The 26,497-nt window shown below is 38.1% G+C and overlaps 1 protein-coding gene across 3 annotated transcripts in view; it reads right to left on the bottom strand.

Moving 5' to 3' along the window:
• Window positions 1–25,169, bottom strand: part of CP (ceruloplasmin) — a 59,034-nt gene extending 33,865 nt beyond the window's left edge. The window contains exons 1-9 of one of the 3 annotated variants that reach the window (XM_031041480.2): window positions 24,802–25,168; window positions 17,144–17,391; window positions 14,943–15,155; window positions 14,023–14,196; window positions 11,925–12,179; window positions 10,509–10,680; window positions 7,261–7,400; window positions 5,318–5,470; window positions 3,595–3,809 (exon numbers count right to left, since the gene is read on the bottom strand). In XM_031041480.2, the coding sequence (XP_030897340.2) occupies window positions 3,595–3,809; window positions 5,318–5,470; window positions 7,261–7,400; window positions 10,509–10,680; window positions 11,925–12,179; window positions 14,023–14,196; window positions 14,943–15,155; window positions 17,144–17,391; window positions 24,802–24,944 (1,713 nt within the window). In that variant the 5' untranslated portion in view covers window positions 24,945–25,168. Of the gene's footprint in view, window positions 1–3,594; window positions 3,810–5,317; window positions 5,471–7,260; window positions 7,401–10,508; window positions 10,681–11,924; window positions 12,180–14,022; window positions 14,197–14,942; window positions 15,156–17,143; window positions 17,392–24,801 lie in introns of all 3 variants that reach the window. The other 2 variants (XM_081827542.1, XM_081827546.1) reach the window with 2 other exon arrangements.
• Between the last annotated feature and the right edge of the window lie 1,328 nt (window positions 25,170–26,497).

The following is a 26,497-nucleotide window of genomic DNA, read 5'->3' on the forward strand; positions in this document are numbered from 1 at the left end:
GGCAATACAGTGGAACAAAGATAGTCTTTTCAACAAATGGTGACATAACAACTGGATGTTTACATGCAAAAAAAAAAATGAATCTAGACACTGATTTTACACTCTTCACAAAAATCAACTCAAAATGGATCACAAACCAAAATCAAAACAAATAAAATAAATGTAAAATAAATAAAACTCCTAAAAGATAACATAAGAAAAATCCAGATGACCTTGGCGATAACTTTTTAGATACGCACCAAAGACACAACCTGTAAAAGAAATAATTGATAAGCTGGATTTCATTAAAATTACAGTTTATGCTCTATAGAAGATAATGTCCAGAGAAGTGAGAAGACAATCCACAGAACGGGAGAAGATATTTGCAAAAGACACATCTGATAAAGAACTGTTATCTAAAATACTAAAGAACTTTTAAAACTCAACATTAAGAAAATAAACAATTAACCTATAGGCAAAGACCTTAGCAGACACCTCACCAAAGAAGATACACAGATGGAAAACAAGCATATGAAAAGATGTTCCACTTCATATATCATTAGGGAAATGCACATTAAAACAATGGTGGGATACCACTACACACCTGTCGGAATGACCAAAATCTGGAACACCGACCATACCAGATACTGGCAAAGATATGGAACAACAGGACCTCCTGTTCATTTCTAATGGGAATACAAAATGGTATAGCCATTTTGGAAGACAGTTTGGGTGTTCTCTTACAAAACGAAATACACTTTTACCATACAGTCTAGCAATTGGTCTCCTTGGTATTTACCCAAAGGGGCTGAAAACTTATGTCTACACAAAACTCTGCACATGGATACTTAGGGCAGCTTTATGCATAACTGCCAAAACTTGGAAGTAACCAAGATGTTCTCCAGTAGGTGAATGGATAAGCAATCTGGTACATTCAGACAATGGAACATGATTCAGCACTAAAAAAGAATGAACTATTGAGCCATGAAAAGACTTGGAGGAAACTTCAATGTGTATTACCAAGTGAAAGAAGCCAGTCTGAAAAGGCTACATAGAGTATGATTCTAACTATACAACATTCTGGAAAAAAGGCAAAACTATAAAACAAAAAGACCAGTGGTTACCGGGGGTTGGGTATCGGGAGTAGGGAATAAACCGGTGGAACACGGGATTTTTAGGGCAGTGAAAATATTCTGTATGATACCATAATGGTGGATACTTTCATTATACATTTGTCTATACCCATAGAATGTAAACACCAAGAGTGAACCCTAGTGTAAACTCTGGACTTTGGATGATAACACTGTGTCAATGTAGTTGTAACACATCAGTCATCAGTTGTAACACATGCATCCCTCTGCTGGAAATGTTGATATTGGGAGAGACTGGGCGGAGCTGGGGGGGGCAGGTAGGGGATATATGGGAAATCTCTACTTTCTTCTTAATTTTGCTGTTAACCTTAAAGTGCTCTGAAAAATTAAGTTGACAAAAATAATAATGAAAAAAAATTAAAAATGAACTGTAAAGCTAAAAATGAAAGGTGCTGGTATTAAGGGAATAGGTGACAGGGGAGAAAGGATAGGAGCCAGACTTCTTTGAATATGCCTCTTTTTGTAGATTTGATGTTGGAACCAGGTAAATATTTTACATTATTATAAAATAATATTACAATTTTAAAGGCAATCCCTAAAAGAAATAGAAGTAAAATTAATTAAATAAACCTGTGTATCTAGTGGGTAGCAAAACTACACAGAGAGGAACTATTCCAAGTGACTTTAACTTTGTAATTTGACTGAACATCCCTAGTGGGATCTACTCTAAGGACAAAAAGGGCTGCAAACAAATCTTAAATTGTTTTCAGTAATTATATTGCTGGCTGTAGTGTTGTAATTGTGATTCTGAGGCTGTTGTATGTATGTTGTGGGATGAATTGAGTGAATGTTTATGTTGTTATCATTGAGAACTAAGATTTTTCAGTGTAGTTGAAGGGAGATACAGATGTAAGATTAATAAAGTTAAGTAAAAAACAATAAGAATCCTTAGACCTGACTTTGAATAGAAAGTATCAGTATGAACTCATGATTAATTTTATCTTAAAAAATTTCCTTCTCCAGTTCTGTCCATTGAAAAGGCCTAGAAACAATGATGAAGCCAATAGAAATGAGTGAGTACCCATAGTGCCCAGATTGTGGTTCTAAAAATAATTTCTTCCTGAAAAGAACTAGGGCTTCTTGGGAGAAATGGCTGATTTCAGGTCTGGCTCAGAAAGTGTGTAATATGAACTTAAAACAGCTTTTTACACCAAAAATCAAGGAAGCTTCAAAGACTACCAAGTTCATGTAAAAATGAAGGAATCAACCTGAACAAATCCTCTTAGTAGCAAAAAATAGGTACGATATTTGGGGCATCAATAGGGATAATGTTAATGAATTCAAACACACCAAATATTCTTAAATCCATGAGTTCACAATAGCACTTAACAAGAAAATAAATTATTAAGAATCTTTGAAGTATGTTAGAGAACTATTACTTTGAAAACTTGTAGATAAAGGGAAAGAATCAAGCATTTGTCATTCCTTTCTTATAGAATATGTACCTCAGGCTAACCAAATAATCCATTAAGGGAAGTTTCTGTTTAAGGAAGTATACTGGCTAATAAATAAAGAAGAATGATGAGATCAGGATGTTACTATTGTGCAATTCCTGATTAGTTTACAAATCTAGGAAATGGTTCTCAGGGGCTGACAACATTCCCAACTGTATAGTATATATTCTCTGATAGAAGTACCCAGTACTACACACGAAGTAGTATTGAAAAAAAGAATCTAACCTGAATTTGATGAGACCTGTAGATCTAGCTACTGATTTATAGGAAATTGAGAGAAAGAGGAAGAAACTTTCTTGCTGAATGACACCCCAGGAATACAAACAGTACATCCAGGTGTGGGAAACTTCCATAGGCTAGATGACCCTTGAGACAGAAAAATGCAAGGAAATAACCTTGAGAAACACAACAACTGATTGCAATGAGCGTCATTTTTTGGGTACTGATTCAAACAACAAACTTGAAACAATTAAGAGGCAGCTGGAAAAAGGGGAACGTTAATTGGAAATGTTATGATACAATTTGATTAAAAATTGATGATACTAACATTATTATGATGATGATTCTAAGGTATGATAATTATATTGAAGGCATTTTTTTAAAGAGCCCTTATCTTTTAAAGGCTCATATTACAATACTTAGAGATAAAAACATGATGGAGTTAAGTATTTCTCTTTTCTGGTCAAATGGTCATTTCCTCCTTTAAAAATACTTTAAACAATACTTTCCTTAGTGAATGTTGAGTGACCAATTACTTTTTATTTGTGTGTTGAAGTCCAAATGTATCATAAAAGACCCTGGGTTTCAAGGAAAGTCTGTTTCCAACTCATTTGAAATAATCATGTTAGCCAGAGAACCTCTGCATAGTAGAGCTCTTATGAGCTGGAGAAAAATTTGTAATAAACAGTGTGTGTTAAATCCTCACTGTCTCAAAACCCAGAATTTTCCTTATAATAATGATAATTCAAAGGGATTGGGAAATCATTTATATTTTCCCTCATTGGACTCACCAGTCTCCCATTTGCAAGTAAACTTCCTTTCTTGCATATTTTCATTGGCCCGATAAGCCCAGTGAATATATCTTTGGTGGGATCCACAGCAGAATAATACATCTTAGATAGACAGACAGGATCTTTGTAAGTGGGTCCCACTTCTTTGGGGACAGTCCATTCGTAGGTGAATGTTTGTTTGGGTGCTACATGTGAAGCTGAAGGAGAAGGCACACCTGTGAGAAATGTCACATTGGAGAGGTTAAGTATGCTTTCTAATGTGGTCATTTGAGCCACCAAGTGGACTGGGTTTCGTCTGAGACAACCCACTTCTCAGTTCCTTTTTATGAATTAGAATGAAACCCTACTTGAATGGCATCCCCCTTGTGCTCCTGTGTCAGGTCACAGATGGGTGTGATTTCCTTCAGGAAGCCTCCTCTTAACCAGTCTGCGGTTGGTGCCTGCTACGGTCCAAATGTTTGTGTCCTCCTAGAATTCACATATTGGAATCCTAATGCCCAATGAAATAGTCTTAGAAGGTGGGGCCTTTGGGGGGTGATTAAACCTTGAGACTGGGGCTCCCCTAAATGGGATTAGTGCCCTTACAAGAGAGATCCCACAGAGCTCCCTAGCCCCTGCTACCACATGAGAACACAGCAAGAAGTCTGAAACCCAGAAGAGGGTCCTCATCCAACCATGCTGGCCCTCTGATCTTGGACTTCCAGTTTCCAGAACTGTGAGAAATAAATTTCTGTTGTTTATAAGACACCCAGTCTGTGGTATTTAGTTACAGCAGCCTGAACAGACTAAGATAGGGCTGCTCTCACAGTCCCTGATGATGCCCCCAGCACTTTTCATGTTAGATAATGTGTATTTCCCACAAATAGAACGTAACCTTCCTGAAGCAAGCATCGTCTCTGTATTTCCTTTGCTGGAACAACACCTGAAAAGAGGGGGTAATCCATACATTTTCTATTGAACACAACTGAATTGAAAATAACTTCAGACCTAAAAGGCAACTGCAGATGATCCTGTTCAAATATCCTGATTTTATACTTGGGGAAACTGAGACCAGAAAGACTGAATAACTTGCCCACAGTCATACTGCAAGAAGTGGCAAAGCCACTCATCTTCATCGGTCACCCTGACATATAAAAATACCCAAATGCATGCATAAAATGGAATGTTTGTGTTATTAAAGTTATATTAAAATGCTTACAATGCTAAGGAAGCAAACTCAGTACAAAAACACAATGACAAGTATTATATACTATGATCTCAACTACATTCAAAATACATATTATATGTACACAGATGGAAGAGTGGGGGGGTTATATAAGAATATAATAGTGGTTATCTATAGAACTGTAGATAATATTTTTGGCTGTACCTTTTTATATTTTTCAAATATTCTAAAATGAGCATCTAATCTTATAATTGCAAGAACATTTTTCAAATCTAAAAATCACCCAAGTAGTACTCCAGAAATGTATAATTGATATAATCCCAGTAAGTTATTACCAGCATTGTCAAAAATCATCCAATCAAGGCAGGACAAAATTACATACAGCAGTTGGAAATGGAAGGAGAAGAGGTTTCCTGACTTCCTGGCGTGATGTCTAAGAATGATAGACGAGCGGTTTCCTTGGAAGTTCCTGCCTTCAGTTTTTGCAGGGCAGTTTTTCCTGGCTGACCAGCACAGTGGGTTATTAAATGTTGTGTGGTTATAGAAGGTGGTACTCACTTTCATTCAGGGGGTTGTGAAGTGAGGTATAGTACGTGCCCTCGTTGTTCTTACTGACCCTCACCCCAGTTGGCTCAATACTGAGGGGATATGCTCCTTTGTTATGGAAAGTGACTCTGATCGTATCTCCCACCTCTGCCCAAATGACAGGACCTAGGGACAAAGAGAGCATTATTAGTCTTCCTTGGTATATAACATACAGAATACTTAAGACAGTTGTTTTCTTTGGCTTGTCCTCTGGCAGAAACTGCTGGAAGCAACATCTTATTTATGGCAAATGGAACATCTTTTTTTTTTTTTTTTAAAGTCTCGTATCAACTTGACATGGCAAGACTAGAAAGAGATAAGAAGGAATTTTGTTTTTTTAAAGATTTTATTTATTTATTTGACAGAGAGAGACACAGCGAGAGAGGGAACACAAGCGGGGGGAGTGGGAGAGGGAGAAGCAGGCTCCCTGCTGAGCAGGGAGCCCAATGTGGGGCTCGATCCCAGGACCCTGGGATCATGACCTGAGCCGAAGGCAGACACTTAACGACTGAGCCGCCCAGGCGCCCAAGAAGGGCTTTTTGATTTAACTTCAGGTTAAGGAAATTTGTTAGCATTTTGATCCAAGTCGGTTCACCAGCTTTATACATTGACAAGAAACTGTACAGTGTCTATACTCTCCTTATCCTAGCCTTCTATTTGCCAGATGTGTGATATTTGTCCCAAGAGTCAGGGGGCTGCTAGTTAAACCTTGCCCACCCAAAGAGGGTAAGTTAAATTGTCTTGGATGTAAAGGTAACGTTTTTATGGATTTTCTGTCACCAAAATCAATATTGTTACCAAATATAGAATAAAAACATAGATATATAGTACATATTTTATGGAATATATAAAATGATATTTATTGAGAGCTTCTCATGTGCTTTTCTGAGTGTTTATGTGTATTAACTCCTTTAATCCTTACAGCATCTTTATGAGTTAAGGACTGTTATTGTTATTTTTTTAAAGACTTATTTATTTATTTGAGAGACAGAGAGAGAACATGTGGCAGGGGAGCAGAGGGAGAAAGAAAGAGAAGCAGACTCCCCGCTGAGTGAGGAGCCCAATGCAGGGCTGGATCCCACAACCCTGAAATCATGACCTGAGCCGAAACCAAGAGTCAGACGCTTAACTGACTGAGCCGCCCAGGTGCCCCAGGACTGTTATTGTTATTATTGTTCCCCTTTCACAGAAAGAGAACAGGCATAGCAAACTAAGTACTTTCAGAAGTCACACAGCTAATAGGTGAGGAGTGAGGATAGTCTGGATCCAGACTCTGTGTGCTCACCCACTATATTCTGTCTGAAGGTCTGAGTGAGAACAGGTCTCTAGGCTGTGCACAAGGCTCTAAGACTGACCCAGCCTTTTTCATTAGTAGCCTGGATTTTATTTCTAGGGAAATTTCAGCTAAGAATAGAGGCTAACAGCTTTGCTGTCTATTTAAACCAAGCCATAAACACAATTCTCCTTACCTCTTTTTTTTTTTAAGATTTTATTTATTTATTTGAGAGAGAGACAGAAAGCACAACAGAGAACAAGAGTGGGGAGGAGAGGGAGAAGCAGACTCCCTGCTGAGCAGGGAGCCTGATGTGGGGCTCAATCCCAGGACCCTGGGATCATGACCTGAACCGAAGGCAGATGCTAATCGACTGAGCCACCCAGGCACCCCTCTCCTTACCTCTTGAAGAAAAAAAAAAAATCATCATTTGAAGTCAGCAGAGTTTTCAATGATGAAGATTTACTATTGGTAATTTACATTGGAAAAGTAACTAGCTGCTACCTTTAATTATTGAATGACCTTCCACGTCCCTAGTTTCTATGTAGAAATCGTACTGCAGGTCCTGAAGTTTCTGTTCTTTCTGAGGTTGGGTAGCTCAGGACAAGAGTACAACAGTCACAAATATTCTGCATGGACTCACCCAGGAGGCCAAGATGTTCCTCTTCAGGGCCTCTCTTCTTTTGATTTGTGAAGGAGGCATCTGTGTATTCACGATAAACCAGCTTTTTATAAGATCCTCCAATTCTTGTAGAACCCTGTTCAAAAAATACCTCTGAAGCACTGCCAAAAGAAAAAGGATTTATCACTGGAGTTGAAAGCAGAACAGAAAGCAGGCATTCACATAGGACAAATTGAAGAGCAAAATTATGACCAGTGCTCAAAGGTAATTCTTATGTACGATTTGCCAAATATTCAAACAGAAGCAGATGGTACTAGGCACGTCATAGAAAGATGTTCAATTAATGAGTGGAGTATCATGGTATGGAGGTTTCACTTTTTCAAGTGAAGTGAAAGATGGCCCATGTCAATCCCCGATAGTTATTAAGTGTTCTACAATAGAATCTTTTTAACAAATTATGAAATGTTTAAAAATACAGTAGCTACTGTTAATTGCATATCAGCACCAGCTGGGTACTTAGGAGCTTTCATTTGTTATCTGAAACTCACATGATAAGGCAACAAAGTTGGCATTATTCTCCCCATTTTACAAATGAAGAAATTAAATTTCAGAAAGGCATTTGACTTGCCAAAGTCATTCCATTCATCTCTTCTCCCATTTGACAAATGTATTGGACACCTGCTTTTTGCCAGGAACCTTGTTACATGTTGATGGCATAACCATAAGCAAGCTGGACCCATCCCTGTCCACAAGGACTTTACACTGATCAGAGAAGACAGACTATGAACCGATCAACATAATAACTTGCAATAAGCACAGGGCATTATGGAGTAGTTCTCCTGGGCTTGGAGAAAGTGGTGGGAAGAGGCCCCAAAGGCTTTCCAAAGAAAGTGATTTTTCAAAACTATCTAGAGGAGAGTCAAGTTAAAAAAGATGAAGTATATGTGGTGGGGAGAATGGGGTGGGTGTTTACAAAGAGGAAATACCCTATGGAAGGCTTGGAGGAAAGAGTGAATATGGCATGTTTTACAAAATATGATAGGAGCAAAGTGTACAGGGAAGGGCAAACAAGAGAGAAAGAGGCAGAAGAGAGAGAAGGAGGCTTGGGGAGATGGGGGGGGCAGCAGGACCTAGTTAAAGTTTCAGTGCTCCATCCCAGAGCAGTAGGAAAGCTTTAAAAGATGTGAGCATTCAGGAGCAGTGTTTTAAGAGGATGCCTCAGGTGGGGGAAAAGTAGATAATTGTTGGAAACATTTAGGATATAATGAGGCAGTACTGATGAGGAGGGAAGGAGGGAGTGGTGAAGTGGGGAGTCAGGGATGGTACTCAGGTTTCGGGCTTGACTGATGATGCGTAGTGATATTATTCACAGAGAGGAGAAAGCTCAAATATATGGGGGGAGACAATAGGTTCAGATTTGGACATACTGATTTGGAGGGCCTCATCCAAATGGGGTGTCTCTTAAGCAATTTGAAATGCAAGTCTACAATTTACAAGAGCCTTCTGGGCTGAGCTGCAGCTTTGGAGTCATTGCATCTGGATGTCAGTGTAGACTGGGGCTTAAATTTCTGCTTCAGGAATCACAGACCCAGTTGTGATTCCAACATGTTTCCCACGGATATTGTCCTCTGATGAAGGCTTGTTACAGTCTTGTACCTGGAAAAAGGCCTGGAGACCAGCTGAAAATCACAGGCCCAGCTACTGACCAGTTGTGTGTCATTGAGTAAGTTACTTGACCTTTCCAAGTAGCTGGGTGGCAAATAAGGCTTCTCTTAGGAGGTGATGTCTGAGTAGAGACTTGAAGCAGGGGTGTGGCATAATCTCATCAACATTTTCGAAAGCTTACTTTGGGTGCTTTATGGAGGATGGACAGTAGTAAAGGAAGACTGAGCAGGGAAGAATGGCTGGGAGGCTCTGGAAGTCATTGGACATGGACAGGAGTAGTTTCTGTGAATCAAAGGACACTATCAAGAGAGTGAAAAGAAAATCTATAGAATGGGAGAAAATATTTGCAAACCATATATCTGATAAGAGGTTAATATCCAGAATATATAAAGAAGTCATAGACTTTAACAACCACCACCAACAGAAACAAAAACAAACAACCCAATTCAGCAATGGGATAAGGACTTGAACAGATATTTCTCCAAATCACCAACAAGAACATGAAAAGATGCTCAACATCACTAATTAGGAAAATGTGGGTCAAAACCACAATAAGATACAACTTCACACCCAATAAGATGCCTATGATAAAAAAAATGGAAAATAAATATTGGTAAGGATGTGGAGAAATTGGAACCCTTGTACATTACTGGTGGGAATGTAAAATGGTACAGCCACTGTGGAAAACAGTAAGGCTGTTCCTCAAAAAATTAAAAATACAATTGTCATATGACGGAGCAATTCCATTCCTAGGTATGTACACAAAAGAATTGAAAGCAGGGTTGTAAACAATACTTGTCCTTCCATGTTCATAGTTGCATTAGTCACGATAGCCAAAAAGTGGAAACAACCCAAATTTTTATCAACGGATGGTTAAATAAAACATGGTACATGCATACAATGGAATATTATTGAGCCTCAAAGAGGAACGAATGCTACGACGTGGATGAACCGTGAAAACATTATGCTAAGTGAAATAAGCCAGACAAAAAAGGACAACTGCATTATGTCCCTTGTATTAATTGCCCAGAATAGGCAAATTCATGGAGACAGAAAGTAGAAGTTATCAGGGATTGGAAAGCTACTGTTTAATGGATACAGACTTTCTATTCAGAATGATGACAAAGTTCTGGAAATGGATAGTGTGGATGATGGTACAACTTTGTGAATGTACTTAACCCTGCTGGATTGCACAATGCTGTATTTTCTTTTATTTTTAATTAATTAATTAATTAATTAATTAATTTTTATTTTAATTCAATTAGCCAAGGTATATTGCTGTGTTTTCGTGAAAGGAAAGCTAATGCATTGATCAGTCTAGTTGTTTTCAGTATTTTCTGAGGAATTTTTTGAGCCTCTGATAATTTTTAAAACCACTTTCTTTCATGAACTCAAAAATCATATTTTTCAAACTGGGACTCATACCAAACACCTTAGTAAATATTTAGCAGTGTTGTTACTCAGTTTCAGGTACCAATTAAAATGTTAATTGCTGAATCCATCTTTTATGCTTGCTTGCTTTCTTTCTTTCTTTCTTTCTTTCTTCCTTCCTTTCTTCTTTCTTTCTTTTTTTCTTTTAGGGAGTCCTATTTTTTCTGAATTACCTTCCAGGTGCTGTTAAGTTTTTTTTGGTGAAGATGTCTATTCCAGAAGGTGCATAGTTCCAGATGATTTCCTCAGCAGCGATGTAGTAATGTCTAACATGTTTCCCGTGGATATCGTCCTCTGATGAAGGCTTGTTACAGTCTTGTACCTGGAAAAAGGCCTGGAGACCAGCTGAAAACCACATGGAAGGAGACATTGGTTAACGCAGCCAATGGTTTTTCCCTCCGATTGTCTCGTAATCATTGCTGATGAAATAACAGATGGAAATTGAAGAAACAGTGAGAAACAATATTACAAATTATAGTAAATAGTTGTAAATAAATTACTGATAGAAAATTCAAAACTTCTCTATATGGCACAGAGAAGAGATATTAAACACTAGTATTTCTAAAAATGTGGTACCAAGTTCTGTGGAGTTTCACTTGGGAGGTCTTCTGATGAGAAAAAAAAGACACATTAATAGATAATTAATGAAGAGGGGTCTGACCATACTTTAAGGGCAGGGTGGAGTAGCGGAGAAGGAATAGAATGAGCATACATGATTATTGTTCTCAGACAAAATCAAAATGGTTATTCACCCAGTGTGTTGGGTCTTCTGAGGCCAAGGTCATATTTAATAGGTGAGGTTATGTTTGAAGGTCAGAGTTAACATACCAAAAGACCCAGATTAAAGTTAATTTCTTCAGAAGATCAATATTACAAACTAATATTTTTTTCAAGAACTAAGAATGTTCTTTTTTTTTTTAAAGATTTTATTTATTTGACAGAGAGAGAGACAGCGAGAGCAGGAACACAAGCACGGGGAGTGGGAGAGGGAGAAACAGGCTTCCCTCTGAGTAGGGAGCCTGATGCGGGGCTCGATCCCAGGACCCTGGGATCATGACCTGAGCCGAAGGCAGATGCTTAACGACTGAGCCACCCAGGTGCCCCAAGACTGTTTTTATATTGAAGAGATGCAGGAGGGATTTAGCAAGTTAAACCAAGGAGTAACTAGACTCAATGAACAAAGTTAGTTATATTTGATGGAACCAAGTCAAAAAAAAAAAGCTACTTTTCAACTCCACATGCAAATCTTCTGGTGTTCACAATATTGTGTATTTTACAAAGCTGAGAAGTTATATACAGAACTATACTTTTAGGACAGGACTACACATTCAGAACCAGTTGTTCTTTTCCCAAAATTAATATATTTTCAGATTTCATTACTTTATAAAATTCCAGTATTTCAGTCTTTTTTATTACATTATGATGCATAGCGTCATAGGAATGAAATTAAGTTACCAGTTCAAGGCTCAGATTATTCCAAAGATATTTAACTTTTACATTCTGATTCCCAATAATCACCCCATTAGTGGTGTAACTGAGACATGATGCTTATTTCAGCTGACAGTTCATTTTAGGTAAAAATGCCTTACCTTTCAGGTGGTTTAGATTCTGACAGCTAAGCATCCATTCTCCAGGATTCTGGGCCACCATAAAAGCTTCGAAGAGGGTAGCAGGAAAGAGATTGACTGTATCAATCCGGTAGTTCTTATTAGTCAACACTTGGCCATGGAAGAAAGCTGCATGCACATCCACTTCATTACCCATACCAAAAAGATACCATTTGACTTTGTCCTCTGCACACATGGAGAGTCCTGGGAGACTTCCAAAAGTGTATCCATTCACAGCTGTAAGCCAAGAGCAGAGATCGTGACTCACAGACATTGGTGCCTGGGATAGTAATAGTCACCTCTCTAGAAACTGAATGATTTGGGGATGGAAAAACCTGGCATACATCCTGCTGCTATTCCTCCCTCCTGTACCCACATCAGACATTGCTAATCAATCACAGCGCTCTTACTTTAGACCTGAATTCAGCCTCAGGAATTTTGTCAACACAGCATTAGCAGATGAACACAACACTGAAGATGAAACCTGTTTTCTCTTTCTGTTATAAGCTATACACATTAGTATGTGTATATGTGTATGTGTATTTATAAATACATGCATATATATGCATACATACATACACACATACAAAATGTACAAACATAAATTTTAAAGACTGAAGGTTATTTAGTAATCAATCATGTATCATGATGATAGTGGTAATATGAATGATTTCAATGCTTTCTTTTTGCTTATCAGAACTCTACCAATTTTCTACAGTGACTATGAATTACTTTTGTAATAAGAACACAAGGAAAGCTTTTTCTTTCTTTTTTTCTTTTTTAAAGGTCGAAAGACAAAATTAGAAGAGATGTGAAGGAGGAAAGAAGAAATGCAGGGGAAGGATAGTAGAGACTGGTACCAGAACCACAAAGCCCTAAAAGTCCAAAAGCAGGATGATCTAAGACCCTTTGAAGAAACTTAGGATCACTATTCATACTCAGTGGTCCTAGAAGTAAGGTGGAAATTGGTTCTGGGAAGCACCATGAATGCACCTGATACAACAGAGGAATAACCAGACCTACCCAGACGAGATGTTTGAGGATCTTTTTCTAACATCTATTTTTGATTAGTGCATAACAGAGGCAGGATTAAAGTATAGAAAGAGGACCTTCGAGCCAGAAATAAATAAAAGGGGAAAAAAATCTGTATTTCGTTAATTATTTTTCTGCTTTGGGAGTTATTTTTGTATTCTCAATTTCTGAGTAAAGATTATTTTGAAGAAGCTAAACACAAACAAAAATCTATACTTACTGGTCTAGTTGGTGTTAAAAGATGTGATTTCTTATGCAAATTCTGAGTGATAGACAACCTTACTAAGCTCATTATTTTGTGTCTGGGGGCACAATTAAGAATTAAGGAGAAGCCTGGGCAGTAAAGAAAGCATTTCTAGAAGAAATAAAGTGAATTAAAAGATAGAAAAAAATGATGCAGAGGAAAAATGTAAGAGAAATACCTTTTAGAACTAGTGGTTTGAACTATTTTCCTAAATACAGTTCAATGCTTTATGATATAAGTATAATTTTCAGCATTTAGTTTAATAATTTTAGGCTGCCTCAAATAATTTTTGGAATGAGTTTGGAGGATAAACAAATATATAAATAAATATAACATACATATACATTAAACCATAATTGATGGTGTTTTCTCCTTATTAGTTTGGGAACAATTTGGTATATCCAGTTTTACCAGGCACAGAGTTTTGATTTGATCTGTTTAGCTAAGTATGAAGTTGCATGTTTAATATACCTTCTTATCAAGGCCAGACTAGAAACACACCACTTAGGGATGCCTGGGTGGCTTAGTTGGTTAAGCGTCTGCCTTCGGATCAGGTCATGATCTCAGGGTCCTGGGATCGAGTCCCACATGGGGTTGCTTGCTCACTAGGGAGCCTGCTTCTCTCTCTGCCTGCCGCTCCCCCAGCTTGTGCTCTCCCTGTCTCTCTCTCTCTGACAAGTAAATAAGTAAAAATCTTAAAAAAAAAGAAAGAAGCACACTACTTATTCATGTGAAGGATAAACCTAGCAGACTTAATGGATAAAGAAAAATAAGATAAAGTTAACACATCTTCTATAATCTTACAATACATCCTGTTACTCTCCTGGAAGTCTTCATCATCTTTGTCAACTTTCTCTGGTTCAGAGCAATAGGTTTTAATGTTGTCATCTAGGTACCAGCTGAGATTTTCATCCACCACAGAAAACATCACCACAAATTCTTGGTCAATATTTTTTTCTTTTTCATTATCCAGAGAATCTGAAGTGAAAATTATTATTTTAGTAGTAGTTAATCTTTAGCGTGTATTTTTAGCAGGTGATTTATAGCTTTAAAGATTTATTTTTCTTATAAACCACAAATCTGGATTAGTCACTTCTGTTTTACAGACATGGAAATACTAGGAAATTTTATGTTCAGTATCTTGGGCTTGGAGATCCTTATATATCTGGGTGTCCACTGACCACATAACTATTCAATACTTTTTGGCAAATGTGAAGGTTGGAATCTAAAGTTGTGTGTGTAACATACAGCCATAAGCTGAGACAATAAGTCTTTGCTGGTAAATCCTTATTCCAGTAAGAATTAGATTTCAAGCTCTTGAGCTATGTTGTCTTTTTCATGATGCTAGAAATAGATACTGTGATCTTATATTTACCAACACAATACAGGTAACTACAGACCTATCACCATGGAGTGCCGCTAAGGGAGTCACATTCAGTAAAGTCACACATCTCTTCAACCACCACTGTTGGAAATTGGATACAGCAAAACTGTCTTCCAGGAAAGCATGTTTCTTGCAGTTTACCTATGTGTGTGAATGCTTGTTCCATTTATCCCTTCTTCTTTTCCTGCCCTGCTCTTTCTTTCCTTTTTTCTAGATTCACCCCCTCTCAACCTTACCTACTCAATCATAACACAGAAGACTTGACTTACATTTAAAAAAGCAAACTACCCCATCTCTTGCCTGTTGGTCATACATTGCGATCAATAATGAAAAAATGTACCTTTTTTACAGATTATTAAAGGTCCGATAAGTCCCGAGGCGATATCTTTTGGAGCATCAATGTGGGAATGGTAAATCCTGGTCACACAATTGCTATCTTCCTCACCAGGACTTTGGTCTTGGCTGGCATCCAATATGTATGTGTACTGTTCGCCTGGATACACTTTGTCATCTGCTTTGTGAAAATCTGTGGTGTTATCAGGATAGATGGCCCCTAGGAAGCAATATGCGATAAAGTTACAAAGTGAATGTATTTGAACTTAAATGAGAGAATAGATGGTCCATTAATTTTTTCAGCAAACATTTGGTCAATTTCTAGTATGTGCCCCCTTGGGAATGTAGTGATGTACTATTTGAACAGAGAGGAATGGAGTGAGAGGCTAATGATTAGGGGGTCTGGAAGCTTCACAGAAGATTTGGTTATTATTTTTTATACTTACTGAATCTTAAGGGAGTAGTAATAGATAGAGAATAGTGACTTTTGGTTTGCAATTTAAAGAACCACTTTTGCTCTGGGGTCATGGTATGGAAGCATGAGCAAAATGGCTACTCTCTCTTATAATTTGAAACATCTTATATGATGTCAAATTTTTAGCCATGAAGTAACTATGGATTTTTTAAAGTTTTGTACTTTTAATTTTGGAAATTTCCAAAAACATGTAAAAGTTGAGAAAATAATATGATGAATTTACATGTACCCATCACCTGAGCTTTAACAATGATCAACTCAAGGCCAATCTTGTTTCATCCTTACCCCCACCACTCTTATCTCCAACACCGTTGAATTATTCTAAAGCATCATCTCATTTCATTCATAAATACTTGAATATGTGCCTCTAAAGGTTAAGAACCCTTTTTTCTTTTAACAGAAACACAGTATAACTACCATACCTTAAAAATGAGTAATGCCCTAATATAACATGAAATTGTAAAAAAAGAAATAAGACAGCAGTCAACTTCTATGCTATGAATGTATTTGTTTGTTTCAGAAGAACAAACAAAAATATATGGTCAAAACAATCACCTTCTCAAGCAATACCTCTTTAAAAAAGAAAAAAATTATTAAAAAAATCTAATTTAATCTTCATTTCTAGACTTAATCCTTATAATTTCAATTAGCATGGCCTCCTCATTTTCACTTATGATAATACCTGACATTCATTGAGCTATTACTATATACTATTATTGTACTTATTTTATGTATGAAGACACTGAAGCACAGAGAATGTAAGTAACTTGCCTAAGATCATGCAGCCAATAAAAGGCAAGGCTGCACTTGAAACTTGGTCTATTACTTTTGGAGCCCTTGCTCTTATCCACAGCAAAACACCACCTCTTTCCATCATCATTACCATCATCGAGTACTAAAAATGAATCAGAGAGGGCGCCTGGGTGGCTCAGTTGGTTAAGCGACTGCCTTCGGCTCAGGTCATGATCCTGGAGTCCCGGGATCGAGTCCCGCATCGGGCTCCCTGCTCGGCGGGGGGTCTGCTTCTGCCTCTGACCCTATCCCCTCTCATGTGCTCTCTCTCATTCTCTCTGTCTCAAATAAATAAATAAAATCTTTAAAAAAAAAAATGAATCAGAGACATCAAACCTAATCTGTGTTCTTCCTGTACCATCTTTAAGTTTTCTAAGTCCTACATTCCAATGACCTTTTGATTAATTGTATCTCAGTTGTGGCTCTGGGGTCGTGCAGCCATGTGTACCATTTGGCTGTCGTAGGAGACTACCCAGACTGCCTGAGCCGGGACAGAGTTTATCCCGAGTTAGGATGGGACAGGACAGCGGCCACGGTATATTCACACGTAAGAACTTCAGAGGTGAGACAATCCCTATCTTGAGTCCTGTTTCCTGCCTCTGGACGTTTGCCTTTTCTAGGCCTTAATTCCCATTGCCTAGTTCTCTCATTCTCTTTGACTGGCGAGGTGCGGGGCGCTGGGAGGGAAGTCCCAGTTCTCACTGACTCACTCCATCCGTCTACCCAGAAGTCCCATTACATTCACACTTCACACAAGCAAGCACATCTAAGAGAAACTCAGCATTATTATGATGAACCAAAATACTTAATAAAATCATTTAGAGCTAAACGACAAAGTTATAGATCTTATCCAGGAAGGGAGGCCATAATCTTAGAAATTAAAAAAATGCTCCTACTGAGAATTAAGAGGAAATTCCAGCTAGAATATGAGCTGAACTTACCCTCATGTTCCTTATAGTAAGTTATTCCATGTGGATGAAAAGTGTAGGGCCTAGAGGCAAAGTTTTTGAAGTGTACATAAACCTTATCTCCAGTTTCAGCTTTGATAATAGGGCCTAAAAACCCCAGCCAGATAGGTTTTTCTATAACTGTTGTAAAGGTTTTGTTTGTGTACTGAAGATACAAGGCCTTCTTATAGAACCTTCCAATTCTATTTGGGCCATTTTGAAGATAGATATCGGGATGTCCCCTAGAAAGGAAAAGAAGACAACTCTATCAGAAGCCATCATTTTGGGGGATAACATTATAATTGTAATATCTCATGTAACTAAAGAGAGATTAATAACCATATCACATTAAATGTTTCCCTACTGTTGTATGGATGCTTCCAAAAAATGAAGAGGTGAGTGGGTACTTACCCTGCTATTTTAATTAAGTGAGGCATCCCACATCAGGTGTGTATTAGAGAATCATGTGTGAAGGCACAATAAAATATGGTGTATCTTACAACAGTATTTTTCTTTTTTTGTTTTTGGTTTTTTTTAGAGATTAATTAATTATTTTTTGTGGTCTGATAATCTTTTATTAATATATAATGTATTATTTGTTTCAGGGGTACAGGTCTGTGATTCATCAGTCTTACATAATTCACAGGGTTCACCATAGCACATACCCTCCCCAGTGTCCATCACCCAGCCACCCCATCCCTCCCAGCCCCCTCCACTCCAGCAACCCTGTTTCCTGAGATTAAGAGTCTCTTATGGTTTGTCTCCCTCTCTGTTTTCGTCTTGTTTCATTTTTTCCTCTCTTCCCCTATGATCCACCAGAGTATTTTTCTGCAGGATTTTTATGTTAAAACCCAGAGGTATTATGAAATAAAATACAAAATTAAAGTGAAATATTAAGATAAAGCAGTTAACACGTTACTCACTTACGGTATACCTCTTTCAACTACTAGAAAAAAATGAGTTTATAAGCAGTTAATCTTGATATTTGAGACTTCAACGTGTGCATATATTTTGTTTTCCTATATAAATAAAATTAATGATGCTAAATTAATTTTACCATTTGTATTTCTTTTAGCAGCACTAAACCAAGATTGGAATTGATGCGTGCAGTACATGTGGGTTTTAAAATTACCTTTGGATTCAAATTACTCTTATGTTCTTTTAATCCCTTGCAACTGAAAATACTTGAACACTGAACATTCACTTTCTGCTTAGTGGCTGATTCATAGTTGCTCAAAACTTTTCTAAAAATATGAGCAAATTAAATTATAACTGGGCCAGGGGAGCAGGGGGAGGAGGAGAAAGACAAGAAAGGAAAAGGAAGAAAGTGAGTTTGGTATTCAAACTTTTAAAGTGATTCTTATGTTGTCCTTAACAGAAGGCTCTGAATAGCTCAGGAAGATCGATTTGTGGGTAACACCATCTGCCCATGTGGAGGACCCACTTAAAACCTGGACTTTGGCAAGCTCCACCACAAATGGGATCTCCTCCAGTAGAATAAAAACTGCTAACACTCAGGCTGATGATCTGAGGTTTGTATTTCTTGGTGTGAGTGTGTGTGTGTGTGTGTGTGTTTTGCCAACTTTCCCCTCAGTGACCTCTGATGCCTTACAGTTTCTACTCAGTCCCCGTGGAGCTGGAAGATCTGACTGGAGAATAAACTTTGTCTTATTTCCTCAGCTGTAAGCTCAATGAAAAGAGTGAGAGAGACTTTTCCTTCTTTTCTTTGAGACAAGAGGAAGGCTTGTCTGGGAGCTCCGGACTAATGTTGCTGCAGAGTTTAAAGGCCCAGTTCTTCCAAAATCTAGGTTTGCAGCCTAATATTTCTTAAGTTTTAATGTGCATGGGAATCTACTGAAGACCTTGATGAAATACAAGCTCCTGAGCCCCAGTCCCATTGATTCTGATGGTGTGCATCTAGGCTGGGGCTCAGGCATCCGTAGTTACTAACAAACACCCCAGTGTGTTGGTGTGTTCTGTTGGGGACGGGCAGCGCTGGACCATGGATAACCTGAATACGGGAGACTCCAAAGTGAAGGGGAAGAGAGCTGCCTAATCCCAGAGGCAGTGGGATTTCTTGGGACAGTGAGACAGAAAAGTGGCAAGTCCTGTTTCCAGACCCTACCCTGGTAGTGGCCAGACTTCTGTTGCTATAGTTGCATGAGGACATCAGATTAAATCTGAGTACTGGAGCCGGTGAGCGTAGCTGCTCGGCAGTGGTTCTGGTGGCTGAGCTTGGGCAGCAGCAGCAGGTGCTGGAAATAGCAGAGCACTATGTCCTGGATTGACCAGAGGACTTTGACAATGAGTATCTCATCACTGTCACCATATACCAAGGATGCCATTTTTCCTGGATTGCGTGAACTCCAGGACTCTCAAATTGTTCACTGAGAAATGAACCCTTTTGATGGGAAGGGGGCCAAACTGGAAGTTAGAACACAAAGAAGTGACATCTTTTGCTTCATTTCTCCTAATTGTTTTCTAATTGTGCGTTGGACTTTCCATTTCATTAGAATAAAATAGAAAAAACGAATTCAGGAAGGCTCAGGGGGACTTCAAGGACATCAATATGCATGGGAAAACAGCAGGACAGTGGGGTGAATTCTTCCTCTAACACTGCAGCGTTAGCATGAACAGGAGGAGTCCTAATAAGGAGGTGTTTTAACAACAGCAAAATTCTGAGGCACTGAAGGCCACTGAGATTAAAAGCAGATTCATCCAGATGGTACTGCTGTGAAGAGGTTCACGGGAGTACAATTTCAGTCAGGCACACGGCTAGAGCACGGCTCACAGCGCGGAGATGGAATTCCTCTCTGGTCACCCCAGCACTCAGTCTTACACAGGCCCATCCAAGTCTGAGCGTAAACTTTCTCCAGTGTCTCCTAGTGGTAGGAGATTAGTCCTGGAGATAATTTAAGTCGAGATTCTAATCTGTGTTCTAAAATGCCCTCTTGATACACATTTTACATTGGCCCTCAAATTTTTAAGGCTTCACTCAAATACTCTGTGTATCTATATTTTCTGAATGTGACTCTGAAACACTTGAGGCACGTCTCATCCCACTTCAGTAAAATGCAGTGAGTTTTGTGAGATGCCTTCATTGCACAGAAGTTCCCCTGTATTAATCACCTCCTGATACAGGAGGAGCGCTGCCTAAGCCTCGGGATTCACTCTTTGTACACGGAGATTTGGGGGAGGCAAAAGCTTCTTTTGAAATAATTGATCTGAAGTTATAACATATATTCAGGGTTTTTAACATTTGGAATTCCTTTTATATACACAGCAATATGCGAAATATGTTTCCCATCTTTTTTTTTTTTGAAATAAAATTAACCAAATTGGGAAATATTTCATATCATGTGATAGTCTAAGGGAGGTCTATTTAATTATGTTCTGTCTCCAAAGGAATATCAAAGGGTCATAAGAAGATGTCTATTTAATTTCAAGAACACAGCTTGAGGACAAGGGTCAGTTACTGGAAGTTTGCAGGAAGTTTGACAGTCAGATATTCAGTCAAAAGAATCCATTATAGCTGATCTTTGAACCAGATAATTCATATTAATTGTAGTTCTTCCTGTTGACAATTGTAACATGCTCTTTTCTACTCATTACAATAGATACTGTCTCCCTCTCAGTAATCACATCCCTCTTTTTTACACCCCCAACTTCTAGAATCCTATAGCCAACCCTTACAATTTCTGGTAGATTCATACTCAGAAGTGAGCTTTTAATGGTAGTGGAATTTAAAAAAAAATTTATACTGCCTTAGTAAGACAATAATAATGCTACATCCTTCCATAAATTCAGAATGCACTTGAGTGGTCTTGGTTTATGTTTAGACATGATTACTAACATGTGGGTAATATATGGGAAAAGTTTCTGGATTCTTGGCTTCATCAGTGGAGACACAGAAGATTAGTTTTCTATTGCCAAATAACAAATTATCACATAACAGCTTCAAACAACACCCACTGATTATTTCACAGCTCTGTGGGTCAGAAGTCTGGCCCGGCGTGACTGGCTTCTCCGCTCAGGTTATCACAAGGCTGACATCAAGGTGCTGGAGGGGCTGAGCACTCATCTGGAGGTGCTGGAGAAATCCACTTCCAAACTCATTCAGGTTTTTGGCAGAATTCAGTTCACTGTGGTTGTAGGATTAAAATCCCCACTTCCTGGCTGGCTGTAAATGGAGGACCTTACTCAGCTCCTCACAGCCACCTGTATTCCTTCTCAATTGGCCTCTTCCAAATGTGAGTCAACAGCAGTTTGTTGAATCACCTCAAATCTCTTCTTCTTCCTCTTCTTCCACTAGGAATTCTCTGGTTTAGATTAGGCACACCCAGATCATCACCCTATTTTTATTTTATTTTATTATTTATTTATTTATTTTTTAAAATTCTTCATTTAAATTCAATGTAGTTAACATATACTATATTTTTAGTTTCAGGGGTAGAATTGAGTGATTCATCAGTTGCATACAACACCCAGTGCTCATTACATCAAGTGTCCTTCTTAATGCCTATCACCCAGTTACCTCTTACCCCCACCCACCACCCCTCTGGCAACCCTCAGTTTGTTTTCTAGAGTTAAGAGTCTCTTATGGTTTGCCTCCCTGTTTTCATCTTATTTTATTTTTCCTTTCCTTCCCCTATGTTCATCTGCTTTATTTCTTAAATTCCACGTATGAGTGAAATCATATGGTATTTGTCTTTCTCTGACTGACTTATTTCACTTAGCATAATACCCTCTAGCTCCAACCACGTTGTTGCAAATGGCAAGATTTCATTTTTTTTGATGGCTCAGTAGTATTCCATTGTATATAATACCACCTCTTTCTCCATTCATCTGTCGATAGACATCTGGGCTCTTTCCATAGTTTGGCTATTGTGGACATGGCTGCCAGAAACACTGGGGTGTGTGTGCCCCCTTCAAATCACTGTGTTTATATCCTTTGGATAAATACCTAGTAAGGCAACTGATGGGTCATACGGTAGCTCTATTTTTAACTTTTTGAGGAACCTCCATACTGTTTTCCAGAGTGGCTGCACCAGCTTGCATTCCCACCGACAGTGTAGGAGGGTTCCCCTTTCTCCACATCCTCGCCAACATCTGTTGTTTCCTGAATTGTTCGTTTCAGCCATTCTGACTGGTGTGCAATGGTATCTCATTGTGGTTTTGATTTGTATCTCCCTGATGATCAGTGATGTTGAGCATTTTTTCATGTGTCTGTTGGCCATTTGTATGTCTTCTCTGGAGAAATGTCTGTTTATGTCTTCTGCCCATTTCTTGACTGGATTTTTTGTGGTTTGGGTGTTGGGTTTGATAAGTCCTTTATAGATTTTGGATACTAGCCCTTTATCTGATAAGACATTTGCAAATATCTTCCCCCATTCCATAGGTTGCCTTTTAGTTTTGTTGACTGTTTCCTTTGCTGAGTCATCACCCTATTTTAAAGGCAACTGTGCCATTGAATATAATATAGACAATGAGAGCTCTAGCTCTTCATACATACAGGTTCTGGAGTTTTAAGACCACCTCTAATATGATGGATAAGGAGATGGGGCCTTTGGGATGTACCTAGGTCATGAAAATGGAGCCCTCATAAATGGGATTAGTGTCCTCTGAAAGAGGCTCCAGAGAGATTTGTAGCTTCTTCCACCATGTGAGGACACAGTGAAAAGGCTATGAACCAGGAAGAGAGCTCTTACTAGAACATGGCCATGCTGGTACCTTGACTTTGAACTTCTCAGCCTCTAAAACTGAAAAATAAATTTCTGTTGTTAATAAGCTACCCAATCTGTAATATTTTGCTCTAGCAGCCTGAACAAACTAAGACTGCTGGACATGCTGGTAATCAGAGACAGAGAAGGGAGAAACAAGTTGCTACCTAAACTCATCTTTACAAAAAGTTTAGTAGAGTATTGGTGAAATTGCTAAAGCTCTGTTCAATAGTCACAGTTCAGATATATTTTTTTTAAAAAAAGATCACAGGCAGAGTGAGCAGTGCCATTTAGAGTTCACATGACTCTAGGTTGTTGTTGAAACCACAGATTATCAAACCAATGTTGTGCAAACTTCCTAAGCCCCGACAAGACACAAGAGTATTTAAAACCAAAGAAATTCTCTGTCCCCCAGTTCCCCTCCCCCAGCATTCTTAATAAACACCCTCTCTCTTCTCTCACTTCTGGAATTACAGACTTCTTTATTGAAGCATGTTTGGGGCAATGTCTTGCACTTAGGTTATGTCCAGTAAAGCTGATTTGATTTTTTGATCATGAGTAAGAGCAGAAGAATGGTGGATGGGGGCATGGAGTATAGTGTTTTGTTTCCCTATAGAAACCGCATATAATTTACATTGTATTTAATCAGGGAAAATACTGCCACCATACAAAATAGCTTGGTGAAGTCATGAAAAGAGGTCGTATTCCTAAGAAGAGAATGCTACCTCAAAACCAGGCTTTAAAAAAATTATTGCAAGGTGTATTAGTTTTGTTTACAATCAGTTATTTTTAGGTCAGAAACTTTTCTTATTGTATATATTACTAAATTAATAACTTGACAGATATTATCAGCTATGCATTTATTTTTTACTGTGAAAAATTTCAAACATACATAAAATGAATGAGAATAGCATATACCCATCAACATAATCAAAGATTATGAAAATTGGCATACTTGCTTAGCTATTTTTAAAGATATAATCTTAGCAGCTGATGGTCATTGGGTTCATTTGTGCTTTATCACCATTAAAATACATTGTTAGAAGTAGTGAACATTGAGTGTGGTGACAATTAATGAGCATTATTAAAAGTGATGACCTCAGTATAAACTTCCAGTATAAAAATGTCAAGGAGAACTATACTCTTGCTTTTCTGTATGGTGACTATTGCTTGAAATAAGGGGGCTTTCACCTAAAACATGAAAACATTTAAGTTACACCGAGTTTTTTGGGGGGCCATCACAATAGATATCTCACATTTTTTTGTACATGTGTGATGGACCAAGCACCGTACTAAGAGCTTTAAATGCACCCACTCTTCCAAGAACCCTATGAGGTATTCTTTATCTCCATTTTACAGATTAGCAAGCTGAGGCTGAGAGAGATTAAACTGAATTAACTGTCCGGAGTCATCCAACAAGTACTGGGTGCAGTCATAGTTGTTAAAATTGTGTTTAATTTCTATAAATGATGTTTTAAAGGATCAAAAAACATTTTATTATTTAAACATTTTTTAATTTTATTTTTTACCTACTAGTAATCAATAAATATATAACATTTATTAACATAACATTTTACACTGTCATTATTTAAATTAACATAACATTTTACACTGTCATTATTTAAATTAAGGATCCTCAGCATAAACAGACAAGAAGACTCATCCCTGATGAGAGACAAAATAATAACCAGAGGAGGTAATAAGGAGCGCCCGCAGATCCCCTGGGACTGAGGGGAAAGGTGTAGGGCCGCCTTTCTCCCTCACCAAAAAATGCCCAGGAATTTAGAGATTTATTAAAGTTTCCTGGATTTCCAGTCCACATTTTGCTCTTTCAATTTACAACAAATTAATAAAATATTTTATCTTATTGCCTTTATTTTTTAATTGATAGTTTATAAATTTGGTCTATAAACAATAAAAATAGTGACTTACTTGTCAACTGAGATAAGTTTCTGCTCACTGTCAGAGGCATAGTCCCAAGTTGTTTCAATAATTCCGATGTAATAATGCTTCTCTTTTGCCCAGGCTGAGTTACTATATAAAAACAGAAAAATACTCAGCCATAAAATCTTCATTTTTTTTCCTCTTGGAGCCTGAGAACCAATGAAGTGAAATCAGAAGCAGGCAATTTTAAGCTTCGTCCTTTATTTGCTTGTTTGACACAACTTAATGTTGCACAAAAGTAAATTGTTTCGTCAAAGCAAATAACGTTTCCCACTTCAGCTCATTTCTCGTAAATCCAGAAAGAAAAATTTTCTGTTGCCAGGCTTCTCTGATGACAAATAAAAAGTCGACAGTTATTGTTGGAGCCACTAGAGTGTGCATAACTCTGCCTTCTTCCATTTATTGCGTAAATTCCAGGAGGGTAAAAATCATCTCTAAATGCTCCCTTTGTTCCTCGAACAATAAGCCACAGTACAGTGGCCTGCACACAGTGAACTCTTAATAAATTAGGAGGAAATTATGCAAAGTGGTTTAAAACATGTCACTCTTTACTTTTGAAATGGCTACCAATACTTAGCTGCAACTTGATACAAAACCTGTTATTTAGCTTGCCAAATTTAAGTACCCCACAATAAGAATCTTATTTTGAAGGATTTATCTATTTTGTATGCTCTGCACTTACTTTCATAGAAAGTTTACCGTATTATTCTGCATTACTATATGCAAATAACAGAGCACAACAGGGGTTGATAATTCTGTTTTATCATCAAAGAAATCAGACCTAAGTAAATCTGTTTGCAAAGGCAAAGGTTGGTCTTAATAAACAGAATTTTATTATCAGAAGTAAATAGAAGTTTATTAACAGAAAATCCTGGTTGTAACATTGCACACTTTGTGTTAATATAACCTTTTCCTCTAGAATCTTTCAATGCATTATTATTTGCCCGAAGTTGTTTATAAAAGTAGACTGGTATAGGAGAAAGGACCCGGATGTTTGTACAATTCATTAATTTAGTAAGTGTTACCGAGAGAACCTGCTATGCGCCAGGTCCTGTTCTAAGCGCTGGGGATGCAGCAGACATGAGTCCCTACCTTCATCAGCTTACATTCTGCTTGTGAGAGACTGGCAATGTATAAATGAAGAGTGAAATAGCTAGTATTAGCAGCAAGTGCTAGGGAGAAAAACAAATCAGAGAAAGACAATAATGAGTGCCAGGGAAGACAGCAGGATGAAAATCAAAATCCGATGGCACCATGTCACATCAGACAAGATACTTAACCCTGGCCTCAGTTTCCTCACCTGTAAAATCTCAGTCTCAGCGACTATTGTCCAGATGGTAATTAAAATGACTCACCACGTTAAGGCACATAGTAGAGATGCTTCTCTCACCAGGTCATAATATCTTAACTAATTGCCCTGATACAGACAACTGAATCACATTGCCCAGGATGTCCCAAGACCTCCTCCTAGAGCCACATTTAACTGTTGTGTCCTCATGCCCACTGAGAGGACAACTGGCCAAAATCTGTACCTTGCAAGGTGCTGTTCCTTTTAAATACTGGAGCCCTAGAGGGGCTCCTATTTCCAAATGGTCTACTCGGAGGGGACATCTTTTAGCAATTCATTCTCCCAAAAGGAGAATGGCACAAAGCTATTATATGAGCCAGCAGCTTTCCAGACGTT

The sequence above is a fragment of the Leptonychotes weddellii genome, chromosome 1 (genome assembly GCF_054177405.1).
Source record: "Leptonychotes weddellii isolate Sample4059 chromosome 1, ASM5417740v2, whole genome shotgun sequence".
Lineage (NCBI taxonomy): Eukaryota > Metazoa > Chordata > Mammalia > Carnivora > Phocidae > Leptonychotes > Leptonychotes weddellii.